The sequence below is a fragment of the Hemicordylus capensis genome, chromosome 1, assembly GCF_027244095.1.
Source record: "Hemicordylus capensis ecotype Gifberg chromosome 1, rHemCap1.1.pri, whole genome shotgun sequence".
Lineage (NCBI taxonomy): Eukaryota > Metazoa > Chordata > Lepidosauria > Squamata > Cordylidae > Hemicordylus > Hemicordylus capensis.
Window position 1 is genome coordinate 435,011,496 of NC_069657.1, and position 12,462 is coordinate 435,023,957.

General features: G+C 42.2%; 1 protein-coding gene across 9 annotated transcripts in view; it reads left to right on the forward strand.

Moving 5' to 3' along the window:
• The window catches only part of MAP4K3 (mitogen-activated protein kinase kinase kinase kinase 3), a 122,304-nt gene that overhangs the window by 14,900 nt on the left and 94,942 nt on the right, over window positions 1-12,462 (forward strand). For 8 of the 9 annotated variants that reach the window (XM_053242928.1, XM_053242935.1, XM_053242946.1 and 5 more), the window contains exons 3-6: window positions 2,471-2,561; window positions 5,424-5,488; window positions 8,682-8,737; window positions 10,052-10,099. In XM_053242928.1, the coding sequence (XP_053098903.1) occupies window positions 2,471-2,561; window positions 5,424-5,488; window positions 8,682-8,737; window positions 10,052-10,099 (260 nt within the window). The remainder of the gene's footprint in view (window positions 1-2,470; window positions 2,562-5,423; window positions 5,489-8,681; window positions 8,738-10,051; window positions 10,100-12,462) is intronic. The other variant, XM_053242983.1, reaches the window with a different exon arrangement.

Sequence of the window (12,462 nt, forward strand, 5' to 3'; positions counted from 1 at the left end):
TGTTTTGAAAGAGTTACACTGGCTGCCGATATGTTTCCAGGCAAAATACAAAGTGCTGGTATTTAAAACCCTGAATGGCTTGGGCCCGAGATATCTTAGAGAGCGCCTTCTTTTACATGATCCCCACCGCACGTTAAGGTCATCTGTGGAGGTCCGTCTTCAGATACCACTGGTTCGTTTGGTGGCAACTCAGAGGCGGGCCTTCTCTGTAGCTGCTCCTGGGCTGTGGAATGCACTCCCTGCAGAAATTCATACTCTTAATTCCTTACTGACCTTCAAGAGAGCCCTTAAAACCCATCTGTTTGGCCTGGCCTTTCAGGGTTTTTAATTTGTTTTAACTGTTTTAATGTTTGCCCTGGTACTCCAGGGTTTTTAGCTGTTTGAATGTTTTAATTGGTTTTATTCTGTTGTAAACTGCCCTGAGCCATTTTGGAAGGGCTGTATATAAATCAAATAAATAAGCAAGCAAGCATGCTAGCAAGTTGGTCAGAAATGGCAAGGCGGGGGGATCAACCAAAGGTTTTTGCCTTTGTATGCTCAATTGGCTTGCTTTAAGTTCACGCTACCATGGAATTATTTGTTCTATTTAAGAAGATGATCTAAGCAGGGAAGTGCCTGTAGGTAACGCTTTGGCCATATTTCAAGGACCTTTGTAAGTTACAGAACACCTAGAGACCAGTGTATCAGTGTACAGAGGAAAGAGCAAAGGGATAAACTTCCTTCTATAGAGTAGACTGTGCCAAGGCAAACATATGAGAAGGCTGCAGGTTTTTGGAGCGAAGGTGGACACACAGAAATATTCCAGTATCTGGACATCCAGAATTAGATTGTGTAACATACAGCCAGACCAGTGTAGATTCCCTCAGCATATCAGATTTCACTTTAAAAATGCAGACATTCTGAATGCCTGTGGCTTTGGAGAGATGCTTAAAGTATGTGTGAACCATCTAGCTATGACTGGATCTGTGCAGAACTTCTAGCAGTCGTGGACATGACATTTCAGTGTGCACTATAGCAGCTGTTCCCTGATCTCTGCTCTTATTTTGTCATTCCCAATATATTCTGTCGTTATTCTTGCTCAAAATTACATATCTTTTGAAAACCTGAGTTTGTGGTGGAGAGCTGATCTTGTGGTAGCAAGCATGAAATGTTTCCTTTGCTAAGTAGGGTTTGCCCTGCTTTACATTTGGATAGGAGACTACCTATGAGCACTGTAAGATATTCCCTTAGGGGATGGGGTTGCTCTGGGAAGAGCAACTGCATGCTTGCATGCAGAAGGTCCCAGATTCCCTCCCTAGCATCTCCAGATAGGGCTGAGAGATTCCTGCCTTTAACCTTGCCTTGGAGAAGCTGCTGCAGGGCTTTATAGACAATACTGAGCTAGATGGACCAATGGTCTGACTTGGTATAAGGCAGCTTCCTGTGTTCATAGGAAAGCAAATAAATCATGCTCTGTATAAGAGCATGTATGTAGATTAACCCAGCTAGACAGCAGCTAGCAGAGTTCTGCAACTTCCAAACACAGCAAAATAGACAGATGTAAATAATCAAGTATGGACTAAAATATGTGGTTCCTATACATATCCGCATAGGAACTCGTGTGGGTTGCAGCCTCCAGAGGATGAACTGGACATGATATTTGGGCACAGAGCTGCCACCCAAAAGAGCAATTCTATGTCAAGTTCTCATTTATCTTTCTGTAAAGGGTAGTTGGATTCATTTACGCTGATTTCTCACCCACCAGCAGCAGATACAGCAGGAGAGAGACAATATCCAAGGTACACTAGAAAGAGTATATATTCTTCCTTGAAGGATATTGTGTTCTGTATTCTGTGTAGTAAAACAATTCTGACTATTTTGCCACATTGACTACAGAACCCAGTGTTCTGAGGAAGGGCCTATTTAGATGAATGTTGAACCCAGTAAATGGCACATACCAAGTGCATCTTAGATGTTGTCTCTCCTCCTATTACTTCTAGGAGGGAAGGTTTCTTGCCTCTTCCTTTTCCCACCAGCGGTATCCAAAAATGTGAGGTGTAGAATTGCCCATGCTATGATGCCATTCAAGTCTGCCTTAAATATTATTAAGACAGGAGAACTTCTCAGGAGGTAGCCATCGGTAACATCATCTTCATACCAAGCATCATGTCTAACTCCAACTCTTGCTGTCAAACTTCAGTAGCCAAACTCTTTTGGTAACGCAGTATTTAAATACCTGTTAGTACAGTTTAACAGAAGATAGCACCATAAGCTAACTATTGCTAAGAGAGGTTTTATGTAGAAAATATCTGAATAAATAAGCTTATAATAAAGAAGATTGTATACAAATGTTCAATCTTCTTCCCCACATACATTATTTCAGTAACCTTTACAACATTCTTGTAAAGTAGGACAGTAATTGTATCCTCTTCATTAAAATTGAATAACTAAAATTAAGAAGCCCACACTCTTTTTTTTCCCTCCTCCCCAGGAGAAGATTTTGCTGTAGTGCAGCAGGAAATCATTATGATGAAAGACTGTAAGCATCCCAACATTGTTGCTTATTTTGGCAGCTATCTCAGGTATAGTTTTTTTAATAGCCTATTTTATTCATCTAAAAGTTCTTTACTGTTTGCAAAAATGAAAGACCGGTTGTGACCTTGTGTGCGGGAGAATGGGAGGGAATATCAGTCCCAACTTCTAATTATCTGTGGCATCCCCCTCTCCTTAGGGAGTCTGCTTTCTCATCTCCATAACCAATCCCTTCAGACTCCTTGCTTATTCCTAGCCTAGATTCTGCACAACAGAACTTTATCCTTTTCCTGGAAAATTATTATGCATGCTTTCCCTGACTCCACCTCCCTTCAACTGGCTTTCTTGCTTGCCTCTCTAGCCAACACCTTTAAGAGAGGTTGGGATGGAGCACAATATAAGTGAAGGGAACAGGTGGTGGAGCCAGATTAATTCTTGTGGTCTGAGAGTCCAGATGATCCTTTAAATCTGTGATCAAGGAATTAATCAATTAGTCATGCCGATGAATCAATTAATGCTGTCATCTCTCAATTGAAAAGACCTTTATTACATTCCCACTCAGTACTTTCCCTGCACTGTATTAAGGCATTCTTTTCTAGCTGTTCTCTTGATGATCTATATGCTAGCTTTTCTTCTAGCAGAATTCCTTGGCCTTTAACAGCTGTCTAACAAGTGGGAATCTAATAGTGAAGTTGGTCCTGGCATCTAGTTTTAGTGCTGAGAGAATGCTATTCTGCTGAATTTCTTTGTGATGGCAACTGCTAAAGGTGAACCCTGTAAATTGTCTGTGAATGCCCATTCCTGTGGTATTACTGAAAATTACTGTGTGTGGTTTTTATCAGCAGTCTGGCTGGGAGATCACTGGGAGTCTCGTATAAGAGCATATGTAGGGTTGTGTCACCCAAATTACTGTGCAAGTGGAACTCTGCTCATGTAATGGGGTGTTTTGCCCCTTCCTCCTTGCTACAGGTTCCTGTGCTTCCCAAACTGTGCTCTTGAGTATCTGGGGTCTCTCCAGAACAGTGTAGGATGGGTGTGCATGGGGATGGACTACAGTAAGAGGTGGGAAATCATCAAAAATTGGGGCATCGTGCTCATGTAAGTGCCTTTGGATGCAAGGCTTCCTTGGATACAATAAATATTCTAAATAATAATAATAACAACTCTAAATCCTACAATGACAATGGAACTGCTCACAGTGCATAAAGCCTAAAAACATTGTTTTGAATCTTTTCAGGACAGTAGATTGGATTTAGCCACATTTCTGACATGTGCTCTTGAACCTCAGCCAAGAGTAATGTTATCTAGAGCAGTTTGTTTAAAGTTACTTCTTTCTCATTTGTAGAAGTTTGATTAAGCCTCATTGAGTTGGTGATTTTGAGCATTTTGCAATTTTTTTCTAAGTGAAAAATGTTCCGTGCATAAAAATGATAGGTCTGTGGAAATCTTTGAGTCCAGATAGCCAAAGCCAAGTAATCAGCACAGTCCCTTGGGTAGTGTGCTCGCGGAGCTTAGCATTCCCAGTGCGCACCTGCATGCTGGACCTGAATTCCTCACCACGTCTTGGAAGACACACAGGTAGTATGTGTCTTTTCCTAGAGCTTTCTCCACTGAGCTCAGTGGAACTTATTTGTATGAAGCCTTGATGTGGAAAACTCTGGGAAAGGACTTCATCCCTCCAGCACTCTCCACACGCCTTGTAAAACAGAGCCACAGAGCCAGCGTGGTGTAGTGGTTAGAGTGCTGGACTAGGACCGGGGAGACCCGAGTTCAAATCCCCATTCAGCCATGATACTAGCTAGGTGACTCTGGGCCAGTCACTTCTCTCTCAGCCTAACCTACTTCACAGGGTTGTTGTGAGGAGAAACTTAAGTATGTAGTACACCGCTCTGGGCTCCTTGGAGGAAGAGCGGGATATAAAATGTTAATAATAATATAAAAATAAAAATGCCACTTATATGCAGCAAAGCTCTGTGCCCTTTAAGGGACCCTCAGAATCGATGAGGGATTTGGGCCTTGCATGGAGGTGCACATTGGAAACTCTTGCCGTCTCACAGTACCTGAGAAACAGTTTTTTTTACAGATTATTCAACTTCAGCTATTGGGAGCTGAATATTTCCACAGGCTTAAAAATGGTATCCATCATGTCCCACAGACTGGATCAGGGTTGTTATTTAATGTCAAGCTTCAAATGCCATGACTTGACTTAAAACCTTCTGGCTTTGATGAGAACTTCTGCCCGTTACTTCTAGAAAAGACTTGAAGACTTTTCTTGTATGACTATTTCTTATCAGAAACAAACAGCCGATTTTGGCAGTGTTTTGAATAATGTTGGTGTTTTATGTTCCTTGTTTTTCCTGCCTATTCTGAAGGCTCTGAGTGTATTGCGTCATTTTGAAATTAAAAGCGTAAAATTCAACAGTAACGCATCGAGAAACTCCACTAGAGAATGAAATGCCACTAGCCCTGCCAGACCCAGTGCAAACAAAATGGTTTAACATCTCTCCCTTTAGCAAGCCTCCTGATTAGAAAATTCCTTAGTTATGCTTCAGCCATTGAGAACACTTCTGTTCATGCTCTTATACGGTCTTGGCACACACTTTGGTGAGGAGAATGCTCTTTCTCACAGAGTTTTCTGCAGGGGCTAAAGGAGAAGAATGTGGGCAAGCCAAGGCACTCACTGCAATATGCAGACTTCTCCTTCAGTTTCATAAAAAGGAATACTTCAAAGAAATAGGCAGTAGAACTTTGCTTTTATCCCACCCAGCCCCCAGCAAAATTGTCCTTGCTAATAGTAAAACTACATAAGAAAACGAAGCCTTGACTACCATTCCGTTTTGTCACACTTCAGTGTTTTGTCATATGTTCAGTGTTTCTAAATATGCACAATTAATACAATCTATTATTTTTAGACGTGATAAACTGTGGATTTGCATGGAGTTCTGCGGAGGTGGTTCATTGCAGGACATTTATCATGGTAAGCTAAAGCTACCCTTTTAATGAGAAAAACCGCAAAATGCAAATAGAAAGTTGAAAATTTGAGGAAGTTCTGTTGTCTCCTTCAATACTGTAATGTTGGATACAGAAAAGTTTGTTTTGAAGCCTAGAGCATGTCTACACAATGTACCTATTGAAATCTACAGGCACCAGGAAATAACAGGGCAAGCCTCTTGACAATAATGTGAATCTTTGCTGTGACTAGAACTACTACTCAAGATAGCGGCCCTTCTTCCTTAATTGTTTTTCTGAATGCTGCCTCGTTTTGCTTCACAATCACTAGTCCTGGAAAGTTTGTGAATGGTTGCAATGTAAGAGGGTAGTTACATAAAAAGTTGAGTGAAAAGGAGGTTAAAGGATGGGTCAGACATACCTAAACTTTTGCTTCACCAAAATATATGCAGCTGGCACCTATGTTTTCTTACAGCCGTAAACTACAATAAACTCTTTGGGTACTAGTCTTGATTGCTATAGACTGCCTCCAGGCTCCAAGGCAGGATGCTTCTGAATACCAGTTGCAGGGGAGCAACAGCAGGAGACATGGCACGCCTTCATCTCTTGCCTGTGGGCTCCCCAGAGATATCTGGTGGGCCACTGTGGGAAACAGGATGTTGGACTAGATTGGCCTTGGGCTGATCCAGCAGGGCTGTTACATTCTTAGGTTAGACTGTTGCACAACTCTGTATATGCAAATGAGGTACTTCTTGTACAGCCACTTTGAACAAGCCAGGATATGTGCAAACGCAGCATGTATTTGGCTGGTTCCTCTCACTGGCGGTAATGTGACTTTGCGAGCACTGCAGAAAGTCCTTCTGCAAGTGCTACTATAGATGCTGCTGTTTGTTTATGCACTGTCATTCCCCAAATAAAAACTGAGAAGCCAGGAAATTAAGATGCCGTGCCCACTCTGCTTCAGTTCTTGCTTGCTTACGAATATGTGATCATGGACGCCTCCCACCCGTGTCGGGTGATATAGTTTTCAGTGTGCCAGGGGCAGGGTTTATTGTCCAAAACTGTCGTGTCACAAAGCCTGTTAAACTCTACAGTCTCATTCAACCCACCGTATGGAGAATGTGACACTCAACCTTATCTTAGTAAATAACATCCCACCCCACACCATTGACACAGTATGATATGATTATGTTAGGCTGCATGATCAGGTTGTTGCTGAGCTGTGGAGAGATCATCTTAACTATAGCTCTTCTTGACTTCCTCTTCTTCTCCGTTTTTTGGACCCAATTTTTCCTACTTGCAAAAGTTGCAAACAACTTATTGAGTGGAAGATGAGGGTTTTCTTTCATTTTTTGGAAAACTGAATGACCTAGTATAACTTTTATGATGCTGAAGCCATCGTAACTTATGCCTGAGGATAAAAAGGAGTTCTTTACTTGCACAAGTATGCCACATTCTTTCTTTATGCCTAGTTATTCCTTTTTTTCTTTGTTAAATGCTATGATTGATGCCCTTGTAATGCTGCCACCTGCATGCTAGGAAATGAGCTTATTATACATGTGTGGCTGAACAGATGTCGGGAATCAATGCTTTCCTGTTACTACTGATTTTGGCTGCAAACCTGCTCTTTAAAAGAGTGAAATATTCTGTGTCTTAATTAATTTCCAAGCTGTTCTTCACACTAGGCCAACCTTAACAATGAGATTCACAAGTAGTAAAATCAAGAGAATTTCAGCATGCTCTTTTCTTGGTATTAAGACAATTTAAATTAGATGTTACAACTGTCTGTTACCTTTGTAGGTAACATAAAATCCAGAATTCAGCTCAGTTCATCTTATGAACTGAATTAGATTCAGTTCAGTTGATCTAATTGTAATCTTATTCTGCAAAAAGAGAAATTAATATAGTGGAACAGATTTTATAGTTGCACCAAAGTCATTGGAGTACACTTAATATTTCAGTTTATTTATATTTAATTTCTATACCACCTTTCATAAAACTAATCCCAAGGCAGTTTACAAAAGTTAAAATACAATAAAAGACCATAAAAATAACATTAAAACATTAAGATCAATTAAAACCGCTCTGGGCTCCTTGGAGGAAGAGCGGGATATAAATGTAATAATAATAATAATAATAAAAAACTATGAAGACACGAAAAACCAGCAGCCATGGAACAGACCAAAACAGAGCAGCAGGTGAGGGGAGATACTGGCAACCCCCGAGTAAAAGCCTGAACAAATTTAAAAAGTCTTAAGTTGCTTTTTTACATTTTGTACTTTGAGAGTTTTTAAGTTTATTTAACACCCCACCCCTCCCCCAACACAATGTTAGTCCACTGCTCTTGGGGCACTTTAAGATGCTGTACTCAAGGATTTACAAAAATAAAAACATAAACCTGTTTCTAAAAAAAAGGGGGGGGGACACATGTGAGGAAAGAAAGAGATGTCTAAAAAGGACCAACAGTGACTCACTAAAAATAGCTGCAAAACAAGAGGGTTTCCAATCCAGGTGCTTTTTAAAGATAAGAAAGGAGAAACAAAAGACAAATATGTGGTGATAGCATGTTTCACTCTGTGGCAAAGACAGGCTAGCATGTAGAGTGACACCAGTGGAAAGCAGAGTTAGTGCATTAACTTCCCCAGGTAAGCTGTCAAGCCTCCTGGGGGAAGCTGCTGTTCAAGAACCCTACAGTGACATAGGCTGTGGTCCAAGCAACTGTAGGGGTGAGGAATTTTTCAATTAGTAGAGCTCCACTTGATTGCCAGGGCGCTCCCCCCCACCCGCCGCTCTAGCCACCCATGCTGCAGCCAGTGTTGTTTCCAAGAGCACATTGATCCTCAGCAACAGCTTTTTCAGAGGCTCAAGGGGCTGCTTGGGGAGCAGGTGACAATTGCACTAACTCTGCTTTCTGCTAGTGTTGCTCTGGATGCTGATCATGCTTTTTCCCCTATTGGGGCCAGAGGAGTAAGACATCCACTGAAGAGAATGAGATGGAACTTAGATGGCTTAGTTCTTTGGAGGATCGCTGCAAATCCCAGCCTAAATCCTTATTTGTTGAGCATTTTTGACTTTCTGACTGAGTTTTAGAGGACAGTATTCTCTCTACTGGAAATAATTTTGAATGAGAAATCTGGATGGATTGTTCAAGATTAACAATGAAAAAATGTAATACACGTTCTAATTTGTATTCTCTTTGTGGGGGTGGTTTTTTTTTCCAGTGACTGGACCTCTTTCAGAACAGCAGATTGCTTATGTTAGCAGAGAAACGCTACAGGTAGATAAAATGTTTGTGTTGGCTTTGGGGGTAGATAATCTGGAGGAAAAAGATAAAATAGCAGATGTTTGTGTTGGATAATGATGGGTGTAGAATTCTATATAAAATATAGGTAACTATGTTGATATTCTTCTTAGCATTTGCTTAAAAGTAAAGCTCCTCATTTGATTCTTAGTTGCCATTAAAATTAAAAAGTCAGTGCTGTAGCTGATTCATCTGTCCTTACGTATGTGTGTTCTGGCTTAGGGTGCTGCACAGAGATAAGCCTGTTACAGGACTTATACAGAGGCTTTGATTTTGAATCTTGGGCACAAGGTGAGCTGCTCTGATAGACCCAAAGATTCTGTGTATTTCTGCTTTAGTGTTGTTACACTAGCCAGTACATGTTCAAGCAGTTGCATGGTGACAGCCCATGTTCAAATTTGGTGCACTGCCACCACCCCCTGCTCACCTGCCTTCGTCTCTCCCCCCCCCCCCCCGCAATTAACTGCAGCTTCTTTTCCCTGGGCTGCTCACCTGCTGCCTACAGTGGCTCCACTAAGCCCATTCGGAGCCATGGATTTCAATGGCTGGTGTAGTGTGGCTTGGTTCTGTTTACCGGCAGCAGTGCAATAGAATGACATCACAGCTTAGTACTGGGCTGTGACATCATTATACTGTGCTGTTGCCAGCAAGCAGGACCAAGATGCATGGCACCAGGCACTGAAACCAGGGCTCTGAGTGGGCTTAGCAGAGCCGCTGTGGAGGCAGCAGGTGAACAGGAAGCCCACCTGGGGGTGAGAAGTGGCAGGTAATTTGGGGGGTGGCAAGTGAGGGGCCCTCAGTGACCTTTTGGGGATGGATGTGTTACAATTATGCCCCTGTGCTCAAGGAAAAATGTCTGGCGCCCAAAACCTTAACATGTTTTCTCGGAAGGAAGGACCATTGTTCTCAGTGGTGCTTTCCCCCCACATAGTGGGCCTTAGGATTGCAGGTATCAGTGTCCCTGTGTGTTTCTGTGGTGCTTATTGCTGTGGCGTAACTTTCAGTCATGGAAGATGGCACTGAACATGTCCAGAAGGATGACGTTTTACCAGTCTTTAGAGGAGAGAATGGACTCCTCTGCTCCTTACCTGTGTGCTTCTTGTTCCCTTCTTCTTTCCTTTTGTTCTCCCTTTAGGCATGGGTTGATCTTGCAGTGATATTGATACAGTTAAAATGATGAGACAGCTACAGACACATTTCACTCTTTAATCTGTTTGGGTTTTTCCAGATGATAAGGCATGAAAACACATTGGAGCAATTTTCTCTAATAGCTTTATTTTTAAACTATAGGGATTATATTATCTTCATAGTAAAGGAAAAATGCACAGAGACATAAAGGTAGGACTGTTCTTTAAACTTCTCCTTTATGAATAAAATTCATAGTTTAAAGTATTAGCATTCTGAAAAGTGAAATAAAAACTAAAATTTTGGGGATGTTTCTATTGGGATAACATAAAATGATTTGTATGAAGGAGGAAAAAGCCTTTTAAAAATTGTATATACTGGGCTGGGTGAGGAAGCTTTGCCCAAAAGCAGTATTTATGGTCAAATGTCCTGCATGGACCTTAAGTTAATTGTTGGTATTTGTGCTTTTTGTAATAATTGTAGATTGGTAAATGACACACACACACACACACACTCTCTCTCTCTCTCTCTCTCTCTCTCTCTCTCTCTCTCTCTCTCTCTCTCTCTTTGGGAAAGAGATAAGGCAAGGAGTCTCTTGCATGAACTGAAAGCATTTTCGTTTGTGGAGGGGAGTTGCTGACTTGTGCCATTTCCCCCTTTCAACTGTAGTCCTACTGTACCCCATGTTATATTAGAGGGTCCCCCAACCCTTGGCAATAGTTATTTGGGTGATGCAGTGGGTTACAAAGATAAGGAAGGAGTAGAAACATCCTGTTGTGGTCATGCTTCTAACCATGGTTAAGTGTTGAAGAGTAGGGTCCCTCCTCCCAGCACTTCTCTCAATTCTTCTCAGGCTTCCTAACCATAGTTGAGTGTTGCATAAGCAGTGATCTCAACAATGGATAGCACTAATAAATATTTGCTCTTAGCCAGGGTTTCAAGCTGGTTAGGAAACCCTGGTTAGCTTTATCCAAGGTGAACGCTGACATGACACTTAGCTGTGATTTAAGTAACTGGGAGGGATTTGAGAATTGAAAAGAGCAGACAATCCTACATCCTGTTTGCAGTCTCTTAATTGCAATTAAGGGATAACCAGGACTACTTGTATACAAGCCCTGGATTTTTTCAGTTTGGCATTTTGTCAAATTTCTATTCATTAATGTTAAAAGTGTATATACAGCCATTCCTCACCAACCGCTAGAGTTCCGTTCTGGCAAAACCTTGCTGTTGGCAAATTTGCAATTGGTGAGGCATTAAAGTCTACTAGCTGACCCTGCACAGAGCATCTGTGTGCTCTTTGGGGCTGGCGGTTACCTCTTCCCCCCCCCACCTTCTGCCCCAGTCTCCACTTCCAGGCCCGGCCACCTCTCCTCCCCCCCCACCACTTCTGCCCCCCCACTCCCCCCCCCGGGCATTGCTTCCACGGCTGGGCTGGGCCCGCCACTGCCATGGCGACCAATCTTCTTGGGTGCGCCTCAGCCAATCAGGCGTGTCCGCTGCCCAGCCAATCAGCTGGGTGCTGGGACGCACATTCCAAGGCACACCCAGGAGAATTAATATAATAGATGGGAAATGGGGTTAGGGGAACTATGATTGCAAAAAGACCTAAAAATAAAGGAAAAAATACCCCAAAAAAATCACAACAAAGTCCTGTAATATCACCAAGAGTCACCAAGAAGAATGAGCAAAGCCACTAGAACACACACACCCCCCCCAATCCCTGGGAAACCCTGCCCCCCCCCATTCCCTAAAAAACCTTGCCAACCGCAGATACTTGGGTCACGGTTGGCAAGACTTGTCACAATTTCCTGTTCTCATATACTCAAAACGGTTGGTAAAACCGTTGTTGTCAAGGGATGACTGTATTAGGTGGGAAATTAACTTGGATTAAAGGTGCACTTATATAGAGAAGGGTCCTGAAGCAGCAATAATGTCTAAAGATTGGGAAGTGGACATTTTTACAAGTGTCCATCCCACCTTCCTCCCCAATCACACATCTCCATATGCCATCATTGTCTTAAATTGCCTAAAAATACTAAAACCTTATATTTGTGCATTAATTTTCTTCAGTTGTAAGCCATTTTGGAGGTCTGTTTCCAGAAAGGCAGGATAGATATATTTTAAATAAATCATTCCTCCTTCCTGCTGCGGCCTCCTGGGTCCCATCCCATGCCATTCTGGAAGGTACTCCATCCTCAGCAGCAAATCATTGCGGAGTACAGAAGGAAGTGGGAGGAGGGAAAGCCCAGTTCCATGAGCAGCAATCTCTTCTTGCTAGATGAGGTCCAAGCCCAAACCCTGCTTTTCTATACACTGTCATTTGTATAGACAGTGCCTTATGAAGTCATCTTCTTTATTTGTTGTTACATTTTATCCCACTCTTCCTCCAAGTAGCTCAGAGCAGTATACATAGTTGTGTTTATCCTCACACAACCCTGTGAGGTAGGTTAGGCTGAGAGGCAAGTGACTATTCCCAAAGAGTGATTTTCATGGCTGAATGGGGATTTGAACTTGGGTCTCCCCGGTCCTAGTCCAACACTCTAACCACTACACTATGCTGGGTATCCAAATTCATA